The sequence below is a fragment of the Xenopus laevis genome, chromosome 1L (genome assembly GCF_017654675.1).
Source record: "Xenopus laevis strain J_2021 chromosome 1L, Xenopus_laevis_v10.1, whole genome shotgun sequence".
Classification (NCBI taxonomy): domain Eukaryota; kingdom Metazoa; phylum Chordata; class Amphibia; order Anura; family Pipidae; genus Xenopus; species Xenopus laevis.
Window position 1 is genome coordinate 141,347,249 of NC_054371.1, and position 23,077 is coordinate 141,370,325.

General features: G+C 37.7%; 1 protein-coding gene across 1 annotated transcript in view; it reads left to right on the forward strand.

Moving 5' to 3' along the window:
- Positions 1-20,846, forward strand: part of LOC108695507 (transmembrane channel-like protein 1) — a 34,390-nt gene extending 13,544 nt beyond the window's left edge. The window contains exons 7-18 of the mRNA XM_018224068.2: positions 7,071-7,213; positions 7,664-7,808; positions 8,258-8,452; positions 8,570-8,749; positions 8,836-8,985; positions 9,932-10,060; positions 10,902-10,969; positions 14,246-14,485; positions 16,061-16,186; positions 18,304-18,382; positions 18,598-18,697; positions 20,496-20,846. Of these exons, the coding sequence (XP_018079557.1) occupies positions 7,071-7,213; positions 7,664-7,808; positions 8,258-8,452; positions 8,570-8,749; positions 8,836-8,985; positions 9,932-10,060; positions 10,902-10,969; positions 14,246-14,485; positions 16,061-16,186; positions 18,304-18,382; positions 18,598-18,697; positions 20,496-20,644 (1,704 nt within the window). The 3' untranslated portion in view covers positions 20,645-20,846. The remainder of the gene's footprint in view (positions 1-7,070; positions 7,214-7,663; positions 7,809-8,257; positions 8,453-8,569; positions 8,750-8,835; positions 8,986-9,931; positions 10,061-10,901; positions 10,970-14,245; positions 14,486-16,060; positions 16,187-18,303; positions 18,383-18,597; positions 18,698-20,495) is intronic.
- Positions 20,847-23,077: the final 2,231 nt, after the last annotated feature.

Below are 23,077 nucleotides of genomic sequence, written 5' to 3' on the forward strand. Positions count from 1 at the left end.
ACCGTTATATTTACTTGCTACGCAGACACATGGAAGACCTCGATAATAGAGGCAGAAGAAATAATCTGCGCATTAGGGGGATACCGGAGGCTGTACAACAAGCAGATCTGAGGGCTACGGTATGTGCGATATTTAACACGATCCTGGAGAAACCCGCCACAGATCCACTGGAGCTGGACAGGGTTCATAGGACACTAGGCCCACAGAGATTCAGGTCTGAGAGGCCGAGAGATGTTGTATGTTGTGTTCATGACTTTAGGACCAAAGAAGACATCTTGCGTCGGATTCGAAATCAATCGGCTATTAAGTATGAAGCAATGGAGATTGCAATTTTCCCTGATCTGGCATGGTTCACGCTACAGCAAAGAAGGGCATTGCGACCTCTCACAACGATGCTACGTGAGAAAAATATACCCTATCGGTGGAATTTTCCCTTTGCTCTCACAGTGTCTAAAGATGGCAAGCAAATCATGCTAAAAGAACCTACTGATGTGGAAGCGTTTTGCTGTTCACTTGCTATACCCAGCATACAGTTAACCGAATGGGCAGATCTGGTATATAATGGTGACTTTCTGGAAAAGTTAAACACAGATCATTGGCAGAAGAGGCAACGACGGGAGAGAAGTCTCACTAATGGACATTCCGGCAGTCCTTCATCTACCCCTGACAGAAGCCCGAGGCCACCCTGATTTATCTACGCAGTTTTCATCACTCTGCATATATCTGAGACCCGTTATGACCTCTTGGCTTATGGTTACTGAGTTCTGATTTTTGGGGCTGTTTGTTTCATTTCTCTGTTTTTTTTTTTTTTTTTTTTTTGCATGAGAGACAGTTTGGGGTCTGAACTTAAGCCTCTGGGGATTTACAAGGTTTTGGGGGTCTATTCATGGGTTGTTTCAGGTTTTTTGCTCATGGTCCACTGTTTTTGCGGAGAACGGCCTATAACGTGGACATGTTTGTTTTTAAGTAATGTTGAAACCCTATTGTGTTAGACTCTCCTTTTGACCCCTTACCCTCGTCCTTACCCTTGAGAACGGTAAAGCTTCTGTTCGGTCATCCGCTTTTTTTTTTTTTTTTTTTTTTTTCTTTTTCCCCCCCCCCCCTTTTTTTTTTTTTTTTTTTTTTTTTTTTCTCTCCTTGGAGATTAACACCAGTGGGGTGAAAGCCCTGCTGGGAGCATCCCATTTACCCTCCTTAGTCACATACTTAGTGCTATCAAGATGTTGGAGGGACACCCTAAATCCTTAACTTCCTTGTAAAAATACGTTAAAGGTGAGGGTGAGGTATGCGACAGCTACACAATACTATCAGGTTGATAAGAATATTTATACAAGCTTATACTTTTACCTTTGATGATTCGAATGGTCTACAAGTATTATCTAAAAGTCTGTTATAATTCTGTTTCTATTTGTAATGATAACTGTACAAATCTATGATTTGCATGTTTGTGAGTCAAACAACGAATAATCTACTGGGGGTTTTTTTTTTTTTTTTTTTTTTTTTGTTTTTTTTTTTTTTGTTTTTTTTTTTTTTTTTTGTTTTTTTCTTTTTCTTCTCTTTGTCAATCACGCCCCGGTTTACCCTTCATTTATGCTAGATTAATCATTGTCCTGGTTAGGTTTGGAAATATTTCTGATATGTGGCATGCTGATGGGCTGGGAGTTGCTCCCCAGTCGGCCTCATCGCACATGACCTCCCTTATGAAAAGGGGGACCAATACGTTACAACTGTGCATAATACCCGCACAGGTTTTGGTTCTATTCTTTCAGGTTACTTATTTCCTTCTTTCCGGGTTATCTGGGAATTATTGTTACCTATTCTTATTTTCACTTTCTTTCTTCTTTTTTCCTTCTTCTAGTCGGCAATATTTCGGCGTTAACTGCAGGGGCGACCCCAGCGGGGGGGGCATAGCTTGGATTTCCACTACTTACACTCAATATGGCTAAGGTAAGAGTTGGAACAATTAATGCTAAAGGACTGAATACACCTTTTAAACGCCATAGATTGACTCAGGAGATGAAACGTCTTAAAGTTCAGATAATGTTTGTTCAAGAGACCCATTTTAAGTTCGGCCAGACACCTAAACTTAGAATTAAAGGATTTACAGGTGTATATCTAAGCAAACCATTCTCCTCGAAAAGACGTGGTGTGGCAGTACTAATTGCAGATAGCTTAGGTTTTTCCACTATAGATGTGAAGACAGATTCATCGGGTAGATTTGTTATTGTGAAGGGCTCCATACATGGGAACACATATACAATTGCATCTGTATATTTACCACCGACTGAACAATTGTTAGCCCTCACCGACTTCTTACAAATTTTAAATGAATTTGGGGAAGGGATGTTTATCATTGGTGGAGACCTTAATATTACTATGGATCCCAGGCTCGATTCTTCAACAGGCAAATCTAATTTGCCGTACAAGACTTTAGCTATGGTTAAAAATCTACTCAAATCAAATACTTTGGTAGACACTTGGAGGATTTTAAACCCCTCTATTAAAGACTATACATTTTACTCACCTCCCCATGATAGCTATAGTAGATTAGATTATATCTTGATTAAACATAAGGATTTACCCTTGATCCAGAAAGCAGAGATAGACATAATTTCATGGTCGGACCATGCTCCGGTCACATGCACATTGAACTTACCCCGAATGACGAATCGAGCCTTTACATGGCGATTAAATGAAACTATTGTTAGAGATCCCATAATGAAAAAGGGGCTGGAACAACATATTCAGAACTATTTTACGGAAAATATTACGGAAGGGATGAACCCTTGGCATGTATGGCTAGCTCATAAATGTGTATTAAGAGGGGAACTTATTAAACTAGGGGCTAGAAAGAAAGCAGAGAAGGCAGCCTCTATGAACAAACTGATAGCAAGAATACAAGACTTAGAATCCCGTCATAAACGATCCTCCTCGGCAGCAGTGTTAACTGAACTAATTGAAACTAGACGACAACTGCGAGATATCTATACCTCATACACTGAAAAAGCCATTGATTTTAACCGTAAATTGTTCTTTGAGCACGGCAACAAATGTGGGAAGCTGTTGGCAGCGGCACTGAAAAAACAACAGGTCAAAATCATATTATGGGTGTTAGGGATCCAGCTGGGCAGATGAAACATTTGACGTCTGAAATAGCTGAGATCTTTCGAGGATATTACGCCAACTTATATCAGTTACCGAATACTAATTTAAACGAACCCCACCGATCCAATAGATTGGAATCTATCCGGAACTATATCTCGCAGGCAGGTTTAGGAAGTATCACGCAAGAACAAGCACTATCCTTAGACTCTCCCCTTACTTCTCAAGAATTCCTTAAAGCTATCAAGGAAGCGAAAGCAGGGAAAGCGCCGGGTCCTGACGGGTTTACCATTGCATATTACAAGGAATTTGGACATTTGCTGGCCCCACACCTCACTGTAGCAGCTAATATGGTTTCGGCGGAGTGTCCTATCCCCAAGGAGGCGTTAGAAGCACACATTTCTCTCATACATAAAAAGGGTAAGGATCCACGAGACCCAGGGGGTTATAGACCTATCTCGCTTTTAAATGTAGATCTAAAGTTATATTCTAAAGTTATAGCACAAAGATTGCAAAATCTTCTCCCGACTCTTATCAATCAGGAACAAGCGGGATTCATCCCCAGAAGGGAAACCAGAGATAATACCAATAGACTGTTTTCCATTACGCACTATTGTCAAAAACGCCAAATCCCGTTTATGATACTGTCAACAGACGCAGAGAAAGCATTTGACAGGGTGGACTGGAGCTTTCTTAAGGAATCACTTTTAGCGATGGGTTTGGGTGCACGCATGGTCTCGTGGATCCTTACCTTATATACTTCCCCTTCAGCGAAGCTACGAGTCAATGGAACATTATCTGAATCCTTTCACATACGCAATGGTACCCGTCAGGGATGTCCCCTCTCGCCCCTCTTATTTGCTATTTCCATTGAAAGCTTCCTTAATCACATTAGAGGCAACCCAAGTATTGCTGGAATTCAGATAGGGGATACTACACATAAAATAGCTGCTTATGCTGATGACCTGTTGTTCTTTCTTAAATGCCCACAAATATCTCTCCCCAACCTTTTAGCTGAATTTAATCGATTTGCCGCCTTGAGTAACTTTAAGATAAACTTAGCTAAGTCGGAAGCTCTAAATATAACTTTGCCCAAGAGGGAATACACAGATCTCATGAAAAACTTCTCTTTTAAATATGATCATCCGCATATCACCTATCTTGGCCTAAAATTTACTCCATGTATCCAACATACACTTAAATTGAATTATGAAGGGTTGCTAAACTTAGTTAGACGCGATCTTGAGACCTGGAGTAAACCATCAATTTCATGGTTAGGTAGAATAAACATTATCAAGATGAATGTCTTGCCACGTTTCCTATATCTTTTTCAGACTTTACCATATTCTCCCCCATCACAGATAATTAAGAAATTGAGAGGGATTGTCATCAACTTTGTATGGTTACGAAAAAACCCAAGAATTGCTTCTTCCAAACTAACAGCCCCAAAGAGTGAAGCTGGATTGGGACTCCCTGATTGGGATTCATATTTAAAAGCGGCACAAATAAATAGATGCATGGATTGGGCTTTTCATGAATCCGATAAATTATGGGTAGGAATTGAGCAAGAATCGGCCCAAACACCACTATGTGCATTACCGTGGTTAGTACACAAGGATAGGTTAATTACAGATAAAACAGACAAGAAGCTTGCATATACTCTTCAAATCTGGGATAATCTAGTCAAAACAGGCAAATGGATTAACACGCCATCCAGATTTACTCCCATACTTGGGAATCCCGATTTCCCGCCAGGTTTAGAACTACGGTCTTATATCGACTGGCCGGTACTGAAACATCACGGTATTTTTGCTTTTCTCTCAGGATCTACTGTGCCCACTTGGGATATTCAATTCCCACATACCCCGTCTACAACTCTAGATAGATTCAGACTAAGTCAAGTTAGACACTTTATAATAACAAAGGGATTACATCTTACTACAAAAATGACACCTACACAAATGGAGCTGTTATGGGAATCTAAGGATTCTCCTATAAGGACCATTTCCTACATCTACAAAGCTATTTTAGGTATTAAGGTCTCCCCAATGGAATATTTTAAGCTCAACTGGGAGAAAGAGTTGAACACGACATTTTCAATCGAGGATTGGCAGAAAATTGTTCAGTTGACACATGCATCATCGGTTTGTTGCAAATTACAAGAGCTGAATTATAAACTTCTGAGTAAATGGTATAGAACTCCAGATAAACTAGCAAAAATTTATAAAACGCTCTCACCGACCTGTTGGAGATGCAACACAGAACCGGGCACCTTGTCCCATATTTTTTGGGGATGCTCACAACTTAAGGAATATTGGACAAGGGTAAGGGAAATTATAAAAGAGATCACAGACAGTGATATTCCAGACTCACCATCTCACCTACTTTTCCATCACACTTACTTGCCGATTCACATCTACCGTAGATCTATTACCCCGATTCTGCTAGATGCAGCTAAATCTTTAATCCCGTTACAATGGAAACAACACGGACCCCCTAAAATTAAAGATTGGCTGAACAAGATTTCAGCAATAGAACGATATGAAAGTTATAGGGCACATACAGCACAAGAAACGGAAAAATTTCAAAAAAAATGGTTTTATTGGATAACATTTAAAACCTCGGATGATTATGCGGCCTTACTCTTATCATCCTCATAAATATATTTGGGGAACAAAACATGTGGCGTCTCCTGAGACAATCTGAGCCCAGTATGATGGCTAAAGGTGGACATTAGGTAGTATGAAAGAAATCCAAATGCGAATTTTGAGATTGTATCTTTCTGGCGAATCTCCAAAATGGTACGTATAGAGGACTAATTCGCATGCCCCCCCCTGATGGACTTCGCCTCTGTAAGACGCAGGACTGGTAAGAGTTCTTAAGAGTAATAGCTGTTATCTGCTGAGATTAGCCCCCCCCCCTGATATGGTTATTGATATGGGGACTTCTATTTCTTCTAAAGTCGCAGGATGGTAACCCCTGATGCCCGACAGAAGATTCTTCTCTATCCCCTTCTTTCTTCTTTTCTTTTCTCTTTTTTTTCTTTCTTACCTTTCAAATAAAAATGGCTTTATTACACATGTTGTGGAGGGTACAGTGATGATGTGATCGTGAACGGACAATGATGAGGTAGTTATACTGTGGAATTAGATTGCAGCTTGAATGTACAACTTTGTGTATCTTGTTTCCTCCTCTTTCTTGGAATGCACATTTTATGCTGTATATTTATTCTCTGTACCCTCACTGTGTGTGTGTATATTTGCTAATAAAAATTGGAATTTTAAAAAAAAAAAAAAAATTGAGATTTATTAAGTGTAAAAACCACGAAAAGCACTAATACAAATCTTCGCCACTTAAAAGGTGTCAAGGTCCTATAGAAGTCCTTATGGACCAAGGTTTTTTGGACTTTTTTTTTTACTAGGAATTGTCCAAATTTTTGGAGGTATTACATCGTTCAGCTCAATTTTTGATTCATATTTTTTTTTATTCTGATTTTTTTAATAAATCTCATCCTTTTGGACCAAGGTTTTTTGGACTTTTTTTTTTTACTAGGAATTGTCCAAATTTTTGGAGGTATTACATCGTTCAGCTCAATTTTTGATTCATATTTTTTTTATTCTAATTTTTTAAATAAATCTCATGATATTTGGAGTTTGTGAGTTTAGTCATGGTTTAAAAAAAACCTCTAAAACCACTAAAAACCAGCCTTTGATAAATAGGCCCCTTGCTATTATAACGTTCAGGCGATGAATCATGTTTTAAAATGTCTCACCTCACGTTTCACCCATTTCTAATAACAAACACACCCTTCTCTAATAATTAACCTTTCACCTCTAAATAATAATTTACTGTAGTTTATAAAGAAACATGAGAAAGAGTTAATACTGGTCAATTTATTATATATGAGGAGTGCCACTTCATTGCATATACATAAAAAATGTATTATTAATACAAATATATTCTTCCAGGGACTTGCACAATATTCTGTTCTTTTCTATGGATACTACAACAGTCAGAGAACCATTGGATGGCTACAATTTAGGCTACCACTATCCTACTTGCTTGTTGGAATTGGTACCATTGCATACAGTTTCATGGTTGTTATCAGAACGTAAGTTTATTTTTTAGTTATACATAGATATTGTGACTTTTTTTGTCTATAGCTTATTGCAAGAGTATACATTTAGTAAATATTGGATAGAATTAGTGACATAAATGTGGACTAATATAGTGTTATATTTGTCATGAATACATGAAAACCCAAAATAAGCAGATAATATAGATACAGTATATGCACCATATTGTGACTACATTTTGGCAAATTGTGAAAACTTTATTTGTTTTGATACTACTTTTCAAAATATTCATTGGTTGCATGGGTCAGCTTGGAGATGTTCAATCACTAAAGCCTCCTTATTATCAGAGAGCAAATCAAAAAATGTCCCCCATAACCTGCAAAAATCATTAAAATACCCTTTATTTTCACCTAATTAAATGTTTGTCTACAAGTGTTTGTTCTTAATTTTCATTGTGATTTTTTTGTAAACCTTAAATTCTTAAGCATGGCCAAAAATGCTAATGATGATGGAGGTGGTGATGACAACAGCTTTAATTTTAGCTGGAAAATGTACACAAGCTGGGACTTTCTTATTGGCAACCCAGAAACAGCTGACAATAAATTTGCATCAATCACAACAAGCTTCAAGGTAAGATTAGATTGAGATGCATGCACCACACATTGTTACTGAATTCACTAAACATTTTAATTCATACAGAATATCTACATATGTTTTCTTTGAGCTCCAGCAGTCAGTGTTTAGTTCTCATTATCATTTCATGCTTCCTCCAATATAGTGTTCACTACCCAGATTATTTAAAAAGCAAGAAACAATCAGTAGAAGAGACATTTTATTAAATTGTTCTCAATATCACTAAAATCACTTTTCCTTAAACTCACACCCTGATTTACATTAATTAACACAAAACATTTATTTTATATTTTCAAATGGGTTCCTGTGATACCAGGTAATGTTTTATAAAAGCAAGTATGAAAAGCACAATTTATTAACTTAAAATGGCTTTATCATTAACTATATTATTATTGGCTACTTATGTCAGAACAATAACATGTACATTGTAATCTCTCTTTACGAAGGAATCAATTTTGGAAGAACAGGAAAACAGGAAAGAGGAAAATATTCATTTGGTGCGATTCCTCAGAGTACTTGCAAATTTTCTTGTAATGTGCACTCTTGCAGGAAGTGGATACTTAATTTACTTTGTTGTAAGGAGATCACAACAATTTGCACTGGAAGGTCTAGAAAACTATGGATGGTGGGAACGAAATGAAGTAAGTACCAGCACATGTCTGGAGGATTGCATAGACTAAGCAAGAATGATTGTTGACAGACATGTTATTTTATAGGGCATGATTTCTAATGTAGACGTTCATTTTGTTTTTTTGTAGGTGAACACAGTGATGTCGCTCCTAGGAATGTTCTGCCCAACAATGTTTGATGTAATTAGTAATTTGGAGAATTATCACCCAAGAATAGCACTGAGGTGGCAACTTGGACGTATATTTGCTTTATTTTTGGGTAACCTATATACATTTCTTATTGCCCTTATGGATGAAATTAATCTCAAGGCAAGCTGGTGCTTTCTTATGAACTTTAAATTTTATTACATCTTAATGATATATTGCATTTAACTGTTGAAAATGTTCCTGTATAGAGGGAAGAAGAGAAGATTGTTCAACGTAATATGACATTTTGGGAAGCAAATATTTATAACAAATCATACTCTGAAAACTCATCAGTCCCTTTCCAGGTAGATCCATCAGATGTTCCTAGAGGACCATGCTGGGAAACCATGGTGGGACAGGTTAGTATGTTTAACCATATCAATAAAGTTATACAATTCTAAAAAGTGGAAGGCAATCTATATAATACAGAAGGTTTGGTCTTGGCAAACCTCTGTAAAGTTCCTACCGGTATCTGGTACACTTTCCTCAGGGTAATGCAAGTTGGAAATGCCTTTACTGTCTCATAACATCTCACATTACAATGCGATGAACCAGACAGGCTTTTTTTTTAAATCAGCCCCACACAGTGGATGGCAAAGGAAGCCTAGTATAAGTGATCCAACTTCAATATCCTCTCCAAAAACCATAAATACTCTTGTCATGGTTCTTTCACACCCTAACTCTCCACACAGCATTCCCATCACAAAGCCTCCAGTGCAACTGTCATGTACAGCTATCTAACCAACTCTGTGGTGATTCTCCACACCAAACTTAACCTAGTCCTATCTAGGTTGGTCCTGTTTAGGGTCCTGCTTGGCTGCTTGCCCTGCCACCAGATCTTCATAGGCAAAAATATGAAGTGCCTAGCTTGTGCACTCCCTTCTTTTAGCTCTTAAAATTCCCAAACAGGCCAACCTTAGGGGTTGGTGCCCCTGCTGGCTAACTAACATATTGCCCAACTATTTACACTGAAATAAGTAAATATATTTCACCTCCTTACACCTCTAAAAAATGGCAAGCATACATGAACTAGCAGTTAGCACCATGCTTCTAATCTTGACTGGGTACCAGGCAAACATCAACAGAGACATTACTGAAAAGGGAGCCAGGGTGGGTTGGATCCTAGCAAAAGAAAGTGTGCAAACTGGGCAAAGCACTTTATGTGACTTTATTTATACTGTGATAAATGTTTTCTTAAACAAAGACAAAAATGCAATTTCCTAAATTCTTGTAAAACATATGCATTACTGTGCACAATTAAGCTTTACTCACACAACTGTACATGCTATTTTCTTATATTTCTAGGAATTTGTAAGGCTTACAGTTTCTGATATTATGACCTCTTATATTACTATTCTAACTGGTGACTTCCTACAAGCTGTATTCGTACGCTTTTTTAATTACTGCTGGTGCTGGGATCTTGAATATGGATGGGTAAGGAAATTTTGCTTGACATTTTACTTGTTTGGGATTGTACAGAATATGGCTTGAGAGGGCCTGGTGAGCACTTTCCTATTTTGCTAAAAGCAAAATATTTGTTGAACTAAAGCAGTTCAGGTTTAGAGAACTCTTATTTATCAGCAATCTTGTAGTTGTGGTCAAAATGTGCCCCCTCCTTGAGGCATACAAATATCTTTCCAATTTTCTCTTGCATTCCCACTTAAGCTTTAGCAATATTACTCTGCAGTCCTTATTAAAATGCTTGCTAAATTCTTGGGCTGCATAACAATATATTGGATTGTCATCCAATATATAGGTTAGGAAGCTTCATTTTTGAGGCTGGAAGTAGAGAGTTTAAGCGTGTTCCTGTTTGTTCATTATGATTCCATTGACTGACTCAGTAAAAAAAAATGTGCACTCATATGAGGTTACGGGGTTATTTCTAATAAGTTAACCAGATCAGGTCCAAATGAGGGGTTAGTAAGGCCAGAGGCCCAATTATTATCCGGACAGGGTTAGGCTAGACTGCTAACGAGAGCAGGGCACTGTTGCTATTCAGAATTTGAAACTGAAGAAAGCATATAAAACAAATCCAAACAAGAGAGAGAGAGAGAGAGAGAGAGAGAGAGAGAGAGAGAGAGAGAGAGAGAGAGAGAGAGAGAGAGAAAGTTTGGTTTGCTGAGGAACTACAGCAAATGCTTGTTAATTCTAATAATAAAGGCATCTCTTCCACACATATATACATGGTATTGGGTGACTAATTTATACACAAAACATATACAAACACACAAAACATATACAACATTTTTTGATGAATTTATATTTTTCATTTTAGCCATCTTATTGCGAGTTCGATATCAGCGGCAATGTGCTAGGACTCATTTTCAATCAAGGGATGATCTGGTATGTAGTTCTCAACAATGTATAACTGGAGCCTTAATATTACCTCATTGGGAAGTGGCAACATTCATTAAAAAATCAACATTGTAACCAAGCAAATATTGAAATATATCGCTATTTCCAACTTAGGCATGCATTTATAGCTCAATTTGGCTCCGTACAGATTCAAACAAAACTGGCTTCGTATGAGACTAGGCTGTGGGATCCTAATCCGAAAAAGCTTATCTCTGAACTCTATAACACTCTAGTGGTAACGCTGGGGAACCCGCTCAAGAAGGCTAGATCTAAATGGGTGGTGGATATTCCCTCCTTAATTGAAGATATTTGGGAGGATGTGAAGGAGAACCTATATATTTCACTAATCTCTACTAGAGATAAAATGGTGCAGTTCAAAATTATTCATAGGACATACACCACTCCATTGCACCTCAAGGCTATGGGCCGGAACCCCAAACTGCCCCAAGTGTCAAGCCCCAGATGCAGGCTTATTCCACATGTTGTGGACATGTCCAGTAATACATCAGTACTGGACTGAATTAGTTAGGTATATGACAACTCAGGTTCTCTTGCCCGGTGCAGTAACCCCAGAGATTTGCCTTTTCGGCTTAGTAGATGATTTAGCTCCCCTTAACAAAACCAGAACATTACTCAGAACTCTGCTCTTTTATGGGAAAAAAACTAATAGCTATTGGGTGGATGAGTCCTGCTCCTCCTGAACTACAGGCATGGATAAAAATGGTCAACAGTAAATCCCCTATGATAAAACTGACGTACATGGCTCGGCAATGCCCACGAAAATTTGATGCGGTGTGGAGCCCATGGTTGGAGGCCTGTCCGGAGGCTGAACCAAATGTGTAGAGACGAGTACCAGAATATGTTTAAGAACTAAGGTAATAGGCGCCCCCGGTCATCGGGAACCTATATTGTTAATTATATGTGCAGACATGTACATGGGTACATTATTATTGTTTGTTGCTGTGTTTGATGTTTGATAAAAAGGATAAATAAAAACCTTTAAAAAAGAAAAAAAAAATCAGCATTGTCATCTCTAATTTAGATCAGCTAGATGAACTGTAAAAGCATATATCTAGAACAAAAGAAAAATGAAAAAATACTCTAAATACAATCACATTTTCTATAAAATTTCAGTAATGGGCAAATTTTAGAATGCTTGAGCCTTCGGGCATTAGGGTACTAAAACCACAAGGGGAGATTGCATTTTTTCTCTCTACTCACGTACCCTTCTACCTCCCACACAGACTCATACACACTAAAACAGGGTGAAAAAGATTGCAGCTTAATTCATTAACATTAATACCATATTTGTAATTAACATTTATGTAACACCTTTTCATCGGCTCTTATTCACAACATGTATATGTAACAATTAGCCACTGAAGGCTGAATAACAGTTATCAAAACGTACAATAACTTAATGTTAATATGAATATTCCCCCTTGAACAACTCAATACCAAGTCTGTGACTTAGCATCCACCTCTAAACATCTATGCCTCCTCTGCCTACCCCTTTATCTATGTCTCCCCTTTTTGGCTACCCACCAGAAGAGCCAGATCTCACAACCAGAGCTGTGACTTATGCAAACTACCAATCTTACTTAAGGGCAGGATGGTGGGACACTGTCTTCAATCCTGTTGTCCACAATGTAATGACCCAACCTCTTCCTGTTTCCTACCTATATCCCCATCCCGTATTTCCTTGCTTCCTGTTCCTTACAAACTGCAACTCCCATCACCCCCCACCCAGTTAATGTCCCCGGTCCTTATTCAGTTCCTCAGTCATGACCATCTGTCACAGTCCTGCTCTTTAGGGTCACTAGAGAAGAGCCCTTATCTGGTGTATCAGCAACACTACTTTACATAGAACATCATTACGTTTTAACTGATCCTAGGAAATCGCTGAAAAGATGACTGAAAAAAGGCTTAACTGTAATCAATCACAGTTAAAACAAAAGGTAGGGCAAAATGCTGAGCTGATGCGTTTCCAGTAATGAAATGACTGCATTTTAGTAAGTAAGGTTATATTGGGGAATGTAATTTGTTTTGTTAACATAAAATAAGTTCACAAAGACCACTGTGAACAAGCTACCAAGATTTTCATTGTTTGCTTCCATTTTGACCAATTTCAGACCTCAACAACTTCCTCACAAAGTTTGCGTACATGCGTAGCGTATGCAATACAATTACGCAATCGCAAAGCATTTTTTGCGCCAAAATGTTTAACGAAACTCAAGAGTGTTAATGCTAACCTTTGACAATGAACCATGTAAAATTCGCCAGTTAATGGTTTTACATTGTGTGCAGCGCTAAACATTCACAAAAATGCAGTTTTAAACAATGTCTGTGATTTTAATTACATTCTGCCTTATGTAAGACTTAGGGGAAAGTTTATCAAAGTGTGAAATTTTCATTCCTATGGGATTTTTAGAAGCGTATCAGTGGGTGAAAGCTCCTCATATGATAAATATGATTCCAAAAATCCAAGATGAATGATTAGAAAGCGCATGAGGTTTTTACGTGGTGAGTTCTATTTTAACACTTGATAAATCTGCTCCTTAGTATGAGAGGTGAATGAACTGTACAATTATCTTCCAGAGCTCTTTGTATTAAGATGGTATGTATTCTAAGTAGAAAGAAGAATTAGTTGTGTAATGTAATATCTTATACCTGATAAGAAGAGAGAAACTTTGCTTTTTTTAATAAGAAGAGGTGATGCAGGGTGCAGAATTGAGGATACATTTGAAGGATGGAAATGGATATCTAGAAGATCATTGACAGTCTACAGTAATTATATTTGGACAGTATGAAGGGCAAAATTGATTCTGAGAAACAGGAGAGAGTAAGTAATAGGTGAGATGTAAATGCTGTAACAGTACAAAATAAGAGCAGATAACAATGTTAAAGTATTTTGTTCAGTGGCTACAGAGAAGGAATTACATTATAATAAGCACAGCAGGCTGAGAAAGAATGATAATTTGAGTTTCAATGTAGTTCTGTGATATCAGAAATTATACTGTAGCACATTTCTTTTACATTGCATATATTTCTGTACACTCATTACAGTTCCACTTTTGTTGATATATATCTCTAATTCTTTACCTCCTTTTTTGTTGGTTTACAATAGATGTCATTAGATGTTCTTCTTGTGAAATATGACAAAGTCTGTGTGATGTGCATAAATATTCAAACGGAAGCACTATACCTAAGTTTAATGGACATTAATTTCATTGAATGAGATAATATTGTTTCTTTTGTCTTTAGGATGGGGTCGTTTTATGCTCCGTGCCTGCCTGCTATTAATGTATTTCGACTTCACACCTCAATGTACTTGCAGTGCTGGGCAGTAATGTGCTGCAATGTTCCCCATGCACGAGTATTTAAGGCATCCCGGTCCAATAACTTCTATATGGCCATGCTTCTTTTTGTACTCTTTCTGGCCATGCTACCAGTCGTCTATACCATTGTCTCTATTCCACCATCCTTTGACTGTGGCCCATTCAGGTACTTAGTTTAAAATTTTAAATAAACAAAGTAGGAGCATATCTGGTCATTTGACCTTTGTGAGACCAAATATGAGACAAATTTGTCCACAGTTGGCAGGGCAAAGCATGCATGGTTGCACCTAATTACTGTAATCCTGTAACTGTGATTATAAAATAAGCTACTATTATTTATATCAATGATACCCTCATTGTCCTGCTTCTTATCTCCCCCTACTCTTTATCATTTCACTTAGGATGAGCAGAGCCATTCATAAACAGGGCAAACAGCTTGCCTCACATTACTTTACTTTTATATGCAAAATGTTTGATGATTACAAATAACAAAGACAGAAAAAACCCAGTAAGTGGGATATAACAACAAATGATATTAATAAATGTCTAGGCAAGCAGTAGAGTTTTGTTTTCCCTGGGTAGAAATATCCTCAAATGCACTTTCATACAATGTGTTTATGTTACAGCTAAATGCAATAACCATGCATTCTTTTTATTTGTACATAATTAAAGCTAATAATATATGCATGTGCATTGCTAGAATGATTTTAATGATGTTACACAAATACAGTTACCAAAGAGAAATATTAACGAAATGTCAACGATCTTTTGGAAATATAAATGAAAATTATTAATTTTAAATGAAGAGCAAAAATAAACAGCAATTGTGGTTTTAATAAGCTCAAATGAAGTTTTCTGCATAAATACAGAGGTCAATTAGTCTATTTAAAGTCCTAGGCAGGATACAAGACCTAGCATCAGACAACAGGATTATGATGGGGTATCTTGGTTTACGGGCAGGATGTTATGTTTCTGCAAAACAAGGGTTAATTTAAGCATACCTACAGTTATATTACTTGCAAAAGTGCTTGGCAGAGTACTCTGAGCAATTTTACATTAAGTTGTTTTTGGGGTTTACATATCACTTCACCATTTGGCCCTAAATGGTGAAGGGATATGTTCGCACATTGTCAGATTAAGACAGTTGACTTAATAGCATTGTTTCATAAACTATGTTTGATGTTGCAGTTAGTCATGTGCAGGTCAGGAAAAATGTAACCTGCACCTAACCCTAACCTGCAAAAAGTTGCCATTGTAGGACCCATGCCAAACCTGTACCCACTTCTTCTCATTCTGTAAGATACTACTGTGTGCTCCTCTGGTTCCAAGACTTGTCTGGAGCAGTGCAGGATAGTACTTACCCAGTCTGATCTGTACCCAACCCTAAACTGCAATGGTTGGCCAACTTTTAACGCTAACCTGCCAACCAGTAGTAGACCCAGGGTTCCCCATGGGTTTTGGGTCAACCTGCACATCACTAGTTGCAGCAGCTCCTATTCCACATTTACTGATGCCCTATACTGAGAAAGGACATCTGCACATAAGATTTTAAGTTTGGATAGACAAACTATTGTAGGACGGTCTGTTAAAACTGCCCTGCAGGTGCAATATATGTCCAAAGAGACAGGGGCAATAAGGTGGAAACTGGCCAAACAAGATGACCAAATCTGCCAATGTACAAATATCTGTATACTTTCCAAACGAGTGTATATTAATACCCTTCTTTCTACTTTTTCAATAGTGGAAAACAAAAAATGTTTGAAGTCATACAAGAGACTCTGGATAATGACTTCCCAGCTTGGTTTGCAAAAGTATTTGGCTATGTGTCAAACCCAGGCCTCATTCTTCCTTTCATCCTTCTTATGGTGTAAGTATAATATCTGAACTTTCAAGATAATAATATATAAAAAAAAAAAATATATATATATATATATATATATATATATATATATATTTATTGGTACAGTAGAGTTCTGTGTGACAGAACTGTAAAGCAAACTGTAAGATATATATACAGGTAAAATTGTCTATCAATGATGTTTTGAAGTAGCACCAAAAAAAATAACCAACCAACCAGTTATTCATGTGAATGTGCATTATTTTATTTGCATAGACTAGAGTACTGCAATATACAGAATACATACCGTATATACTCGTGTATAAGCCGACCCGAGTATAAGCCGAGGTACCTAATTTTACTTACGAAAACTGGGAAAACTTATTGACTCGAGTATAAGCCTAGACACAACTAAGACCATTAGACAAGCAGGTATAGCCGGTAATTTTTGGAAAAATTAAACCTTTTATTAACAGAAAGTTCCATTTATAACCCTTTATGCTGCAATCACTACAGCGCAAAACGGAATCACTGAAAATGTGTCCCCCCCAGTGGATTTATATTACAGACATTTTTTCAGCTGAGACAAAATATACTTTCCACTAGCAATTATACACACATAGACACACACACATATACTATACACACACTCTCCCCACACAATAATCACACACTTACTATACCCACAAACTCCCCAAACATATACATGTATATATATGTAAATTAAACAACTCAATGCAATTCAACTAAACTCCGTGCCTGAATGGAAATGAGCCTACAACTGGGCAGATGTTTTATACATGACTAACTGCCCAAAACACTGTTTGATTAGGATTTAAAACCCCAAGCAATACTACAATAAATGCCTGTAAAGTATAAATATACTAATGAAATCATTACTGTAAATTATGAGGATAAATAACATCAGTGAGGAGTTGGGAGATATTACAAATACCGCTCTTACCAAAGGTTGATCCTGGCGGCGCTCCATTCGTATGCCCAGGCCGCGGGGGGCACAGGAGCCAGTGGGTCGGTTAAGGTGGGGGTCGGGTAGTTTCCATATTTACAAACTGACGCGGCAGTGCAGTTGTGAGGGAGGCTAAGGCGCACACACCGCTCCATGCGCGTGGTCTTGTATGTGCTTCGTGAACTCGGCGGCGCGCACAGAAACCCAGCACTGGTTCCGGTTAGATTCAAACAGCCGCGTCCGGTCACCAAGGTGAGAGAAGGCTCGTTTCTTAATAGCATGTAACAGGACGCACTCGCTGTTTCCTGGGGGTTATCTCTGGGTTAAAGTTTATTGACTGCAGCGCGGTAGCTGGCAGTCCAGCATTGCAGACCATCTGTGTATGTACGTATCTCACGTATGTGTGTTGCACGGATGAGGGGGCTCTTTTTAATGCATATATTTCATCTACCAGACTTTTTTTTTTATCACTGACTCGAGTATAAGCCGAGGCAGACTTTTTCAGTACATTTTGGGTGCTGAAAAACTCGGCTTATACACGAGTATATACGGTATATGAACAGGGGAGGGCATGAAAAGATTTAAGCAGGAGGTAAACACAAGAGGTTTGCAGAGATTGCACCAGGTATAGTAAACCTTAAAGTGAAACTGACACAAAAAATTTTCTTTTCAAAATATTAATCTACATTAAAAGTTACATAAAGGGTCACGATCACTTTTTGCTGATAGTTCTGCTTTGTAAGTAATTATTACTTAAAATTCATAAACCTGACTGTTTTGCCAACCTGACTGTCCCATCTCAGTCTGTCCAAATATGGCAGCTCCCTTGTAGAGGAACATGAGGGTAAGAAAGGTAATTTAAAAGCATCAGGCAAATACTTTTATGGCAAAATTACAAATAGCATTCAAAGATAATGTTATGATGGATATGAAAAAGGTTATTTTTTGGTGTCAGTATCTCTTTACAACCCATCGGATATCGGCTTTCAAGCAGGTGACCAGTAGATGCTGCTTGCTAATTTGTTTCTATGTGTTACTAGACTGGATACAAACTTAGTGACTTTAACTTCATTACCCCCTTAGCCCCCTCTTTCCTTTCCTGCCCTGTATTTGCACATTATATACTAACTGACCGACAGCAGAGAAAAATGAAACCATTGATATATTTTGTTTTATTTAGAATGAGCATCTATTATCTGAATGCTACATCAAAAGCATACCAAGCCTCAAACCTGGAACTAAAGAAAAAGCTGCAAAGTGTATGTATAAACACTAGAGTTACAAATGGCAAATAGTAGCTGCTACTTGTTTCTGGGCAGAAATTGCTTGTATTATTTTCTATGGAGAATGTGGCCTGTTACACACCTACAGGAATCAATAATACCCATTTCTAGTCAGCTAACAGCAGAAGCTACTAACCTCATCTTATACTAGATATATTAACTATACTTTGCTTATATCACCCACTATCTAGCAAGCTGAGGAAAACAAAAAACGAAGCAAAAAGGCAGCAGAAAAAGCAACTGGGGCACAAGATGAATCAGCTATACCATTTCCTACACCAAAGGAATCAGGTAAGGTAGTTCCTCTAGTTCAATTTATTTTGAAGTCATTTAATTAACAAGGCTAGACTGCCCCCAGGTGATACAGATGGCAAAATTAACTACATGTTAAAGCATTAGAAGGCACATTTATGAATGAAACTGCAAAATCAAATACTAGTTTGCACACACAAAATCTATTGAAAAAAATACTTGCACCCATACATTTTTCTTACAACATGATGAATGTTAAAAACTATTGGAGAGTAACGGGGGAATGTAATAAAAATCGCTAACGGAAAAACTATTCGCAATGCGAAAAGTTATGCCTTTGCGCGAACAAATTTTGCTTTGTGCGAATTTAATATAGCTTTTGCGAGCCCGGAAACTGTTTAGCGACCACTTCCGACAGTGAAAGACCGTTTGCGAATTTTATAGTTTGCGCCAATGCGCAGTCAATGTAATAAAACTTCTTACTGAAAAAGTCGTTATGTTTGCTCCAGAAGATTACGACACCTTCAAGCACTTCTTATGAGTGCGCAATTAAAATTCGCAATGCGCAATTAAAATTCGCAATGCGCAATTAAAATTCGCAATGCAATAACAGTTTAAGGAACAATATTACATTGCGAGTTGTGGATTTTTAGTCTTATTGGTGCGAATTATTTTGCTCTTTGCGACTTTTATTACATTCCCCTGTATATGTCTAATTTATGCTAGGGATTCCTTAGCTCACACAGCTCTGTTAAGAAGTTGCATTTCTATTTAGTATGAGCTGTGATCTAGTTGGCAGTCAGTGAAAAGAAATCTACAGTGATGCCATTGATAAAATGGCCATTGGTTAAAGCCTCAAACAGTTACTGTACAATGTTCAATGCTATTGGTCCTGTCGTGGGATCATAGCCAATGTCCTAATCATTAGCCTGTTTACCACTCTGGAAATACCAGGGATTTAGCTCTATAGCTTCAACGGACATCATGGATCTCAGCCTGTGGAGAAACACAGGCTGAGAATCTGCTGCCCCTCTTGTGCTGCAATGCCTGCACCTGGAATCATTACCGCCACTTAGGTGCAGGCAGATGCAGTGGATTTTGGCACCGAAATGCAAGAGTCTGCATTTTGTGCCGAAATCCACTGTGCCTGCAGGAGAGAAGGAAAGCAGTGGGGCAACAGGTTCTCCATCTTCGGAGGATCCGTTTTGTGTGGCATTAGCCTATAAAGCTGTTTTAGGCTGAGACCAGATGAAATTGTTCTATGCAACATTCCCCTAATTCTATTGTGTTGTAACATCCCGTTGGCAGTCTTGCTGCAGCCAGATAGTTTGAGGCACACACTGGAGAATTCCCAAGAAGTACACCATCCTGATACTTCTTTATTCTATAGTCAGCACTATATTTTAATATAAACCACAATAGTTGACTGTATAACTACTATGGCTTGTTGACTTCTGCAATGATTCCCTGCCAGCAGTGGTTTCCAACCTCACTGTCTGCTGTGTAATGTTGGCTATATGCTAGAACGGATTTCTAAAAGGGAACCGAAGTGTTATCTGTTTGCTTACACTAGCTCCACACAGTATTGATGCATGTGTCCAGGACATCTTCATTTGCATCAAGTATCTTGATGAAACCAAAAGTGGTGAGCAGTAGCTCAAGGAGGGCAATAATAATAATTTAAACTATATAAAGCAGCTGAAAATGACAGCTAGCAGAACATGCATATGCTCTGCACTACAAACATTTGAAATAGTATTTCCCAGGTTGACTTGCTTCTGATTTGGTGGAGATCGTGTATCAATAAAAATGTATAAATGACATCTCTGTACTGCAGATAACAAGAAAGCTGCAAAGAATGAAAACAGTTCAGCAACAAATACCAGTGGAAAAAACCTTGAGGTTCCACCACGTATTGCTGTGACACGTCCACCAGGACCAACAGGACCTCCATCTCCAAGACCACCAGCTACTCAAAGAGGCTAAAATGACTATGATGAATCAATGTATTCAATGATTCAACGACACCTTGCCAATTGCAATCTCTTTTACAACACTCCGTTTTTGCGTTCTGTAATTGAAATTAATTAAATCTGAAAATATAGAACCCCAACAAGTCAGGCTTTAAAGATATCCTTAGTTGAAATGACAAGTTATGTTAAATATAAATAAAGATATTTCAAAATCACTAGACATTTTTTAATTTGTTTAATCATCCTATGCTTACCCTATGTCATGTCTTTTTTTTATTTTTCTTTGAATATTTGAATTGGCGGACAATACCTGATCTGCTGGAGGTGTCTGAAGGAAATAGGTATTTTGGAATTGTTTGCCATATTAATGTATGGCACTGATTGAAGTAAACATGTTGAAATCTATTTTTCTGTAACGGGTGAGATAAGTACTATGGTTTTATGTATCTATGGAAACACAAGGACTTCGATTTCACACACCTTTGGGGCACGTGGCATCTATATTTCCAAAAGAAACAGCGCAATATCGTAAAGTTACTGGATACAACAGAGAAAGTGCCAACTGGATAGCATGTATAGTACTACACAGATAGTAGACATACGGTGCTGTAACTGTCACGTGAAATGAAAACTGATAAGGTCAGGCAACAAAAAATAAGGATGATTATTCTGTGTTATCTATGTTATCACTAGTGATGGGGGAATAAATGTGGCAGGGAAATTTCCATGTTTCGTCGCCAGCGAATAAATTCGGAAAACTGTGGTAAAAATTCACCGGCGAAAAATCTGCAGCATTGAAAATTGTTTGCTGCGCGGCAGAATAGTCGCGCACATAAAAAAATTATTTGGAGGTCAATTGACTTCAATGCGTTTCGCCGTTTTGCGAATTTCGCAAACGGGACAAATTCGCCCATCACTAGACATCACATCATAAGTGAGGGAAAACAGGGTTCTGGAAGATAGCTCTGATCCAGGGACTATTTTTTTTGGATTCAGGAAGGCATTTTTAACCCCTCTCAGGCAAATTGGAGAGGCTTCAGATTGGTTTTTTTTGCCTTCCTCTGGATCAACTGGCAGTTAGGCAGGTTAAAAAAAAAAGTTAAAAGGTTGAACTTGATGGATGTGTGTCTTTTTTCAACCTAACTTACTATGTAATCCTTTCCTTACTATGGACTAAATAATCACTTTAAGGAGTAACTAAGCCACTACATATATTTATCTATTTAATTTATACTACTGTACAAGAAGATTATATTGCTTTAAATTGCTTTCAAGGTTGAAATCCTGCTTAACGAACAATAAATGTTGCTGTTCACCTTCACTTGTGACCAGGTACAGCAAAATGAATAGAAGTTATCATATAAACATGAAGGATCCACTGGAGAGCAAAATAGTGAAATTCGTTTTTCGGTTTCTGCAGTGGATCCATCATGTTTATATTATAACTTTTTGTAGAAGTGGTGAACCTACTACACTGTTTGAGGAGCTGAACTCTGTATACTTGGTGCATTTGTGAATTGTCCCTGCTTTTTGTATAAGAAAGTCTTTAAATTGTATTATAACATGGTTGTGTCTTAATTGCATTAACTAAATCACAAAACATACTTAAACATTTTCACTAGAGGGAGCCCTTGGTCCAAACACATGTTTTATCTTCTTCGCTATTGTGGGATATTGTTTTTTTTAAAAAAACATACCATTTTCCATTTCACTGGCGAACTACTACGGTTGACTATCTTGGGGTTAAAATCACGAAAACATATCAAACGTTATATTCCCTTAATTTCCCTACAATGTACAAAAAATTACAACGTTTCTTAATAGACTGGAATGCTTTGCACATCTCATGGTTTGGACGCATAACAGCAGTGCGCATGATTGTCCTCCCTAAGATACTATATTTATTTAGAGCCCTCCCTATTGCCGTAAAGTCCCAGGATCTTATGTTGCTACAGAAACAAATATGGCAATTTGTATGGCAACATAAATACCATAGAATTAATAGAAATGTGTTATATCGCTCACGACTGCAAGGCGGTCTTAAGGTCCCCTACATAAGGAATTATTACTGGGCAGCTAGAATTGCACAAATAATACAGTGGCATAATGACTCAGGAATGCTCAGATGGGTAGAATTTGAGAATGATTCAATTTATCCCTTGCAAATTAGAGCACTATTGTGGTTAACTACGAACAATATACAAAAATACCCTATTACCAACCCCATTGTTAAATTTCATATGCAACTTTGGAAATTGCTTAAACCAAGATTGTTACCAGTGACTACTAATAGCTACATGCAAGCTCTGGTAGGAAATCCAGATTTCCCCCCAGGGATGGTTCATAGCGATTTTCAATGGTGGGCCTCTCAAAACTTCAATAAATTATATGATCTATTATCCCTGCACGGGTTTAGAACTTGGAACTCATTAAAAGAGTCACTAAC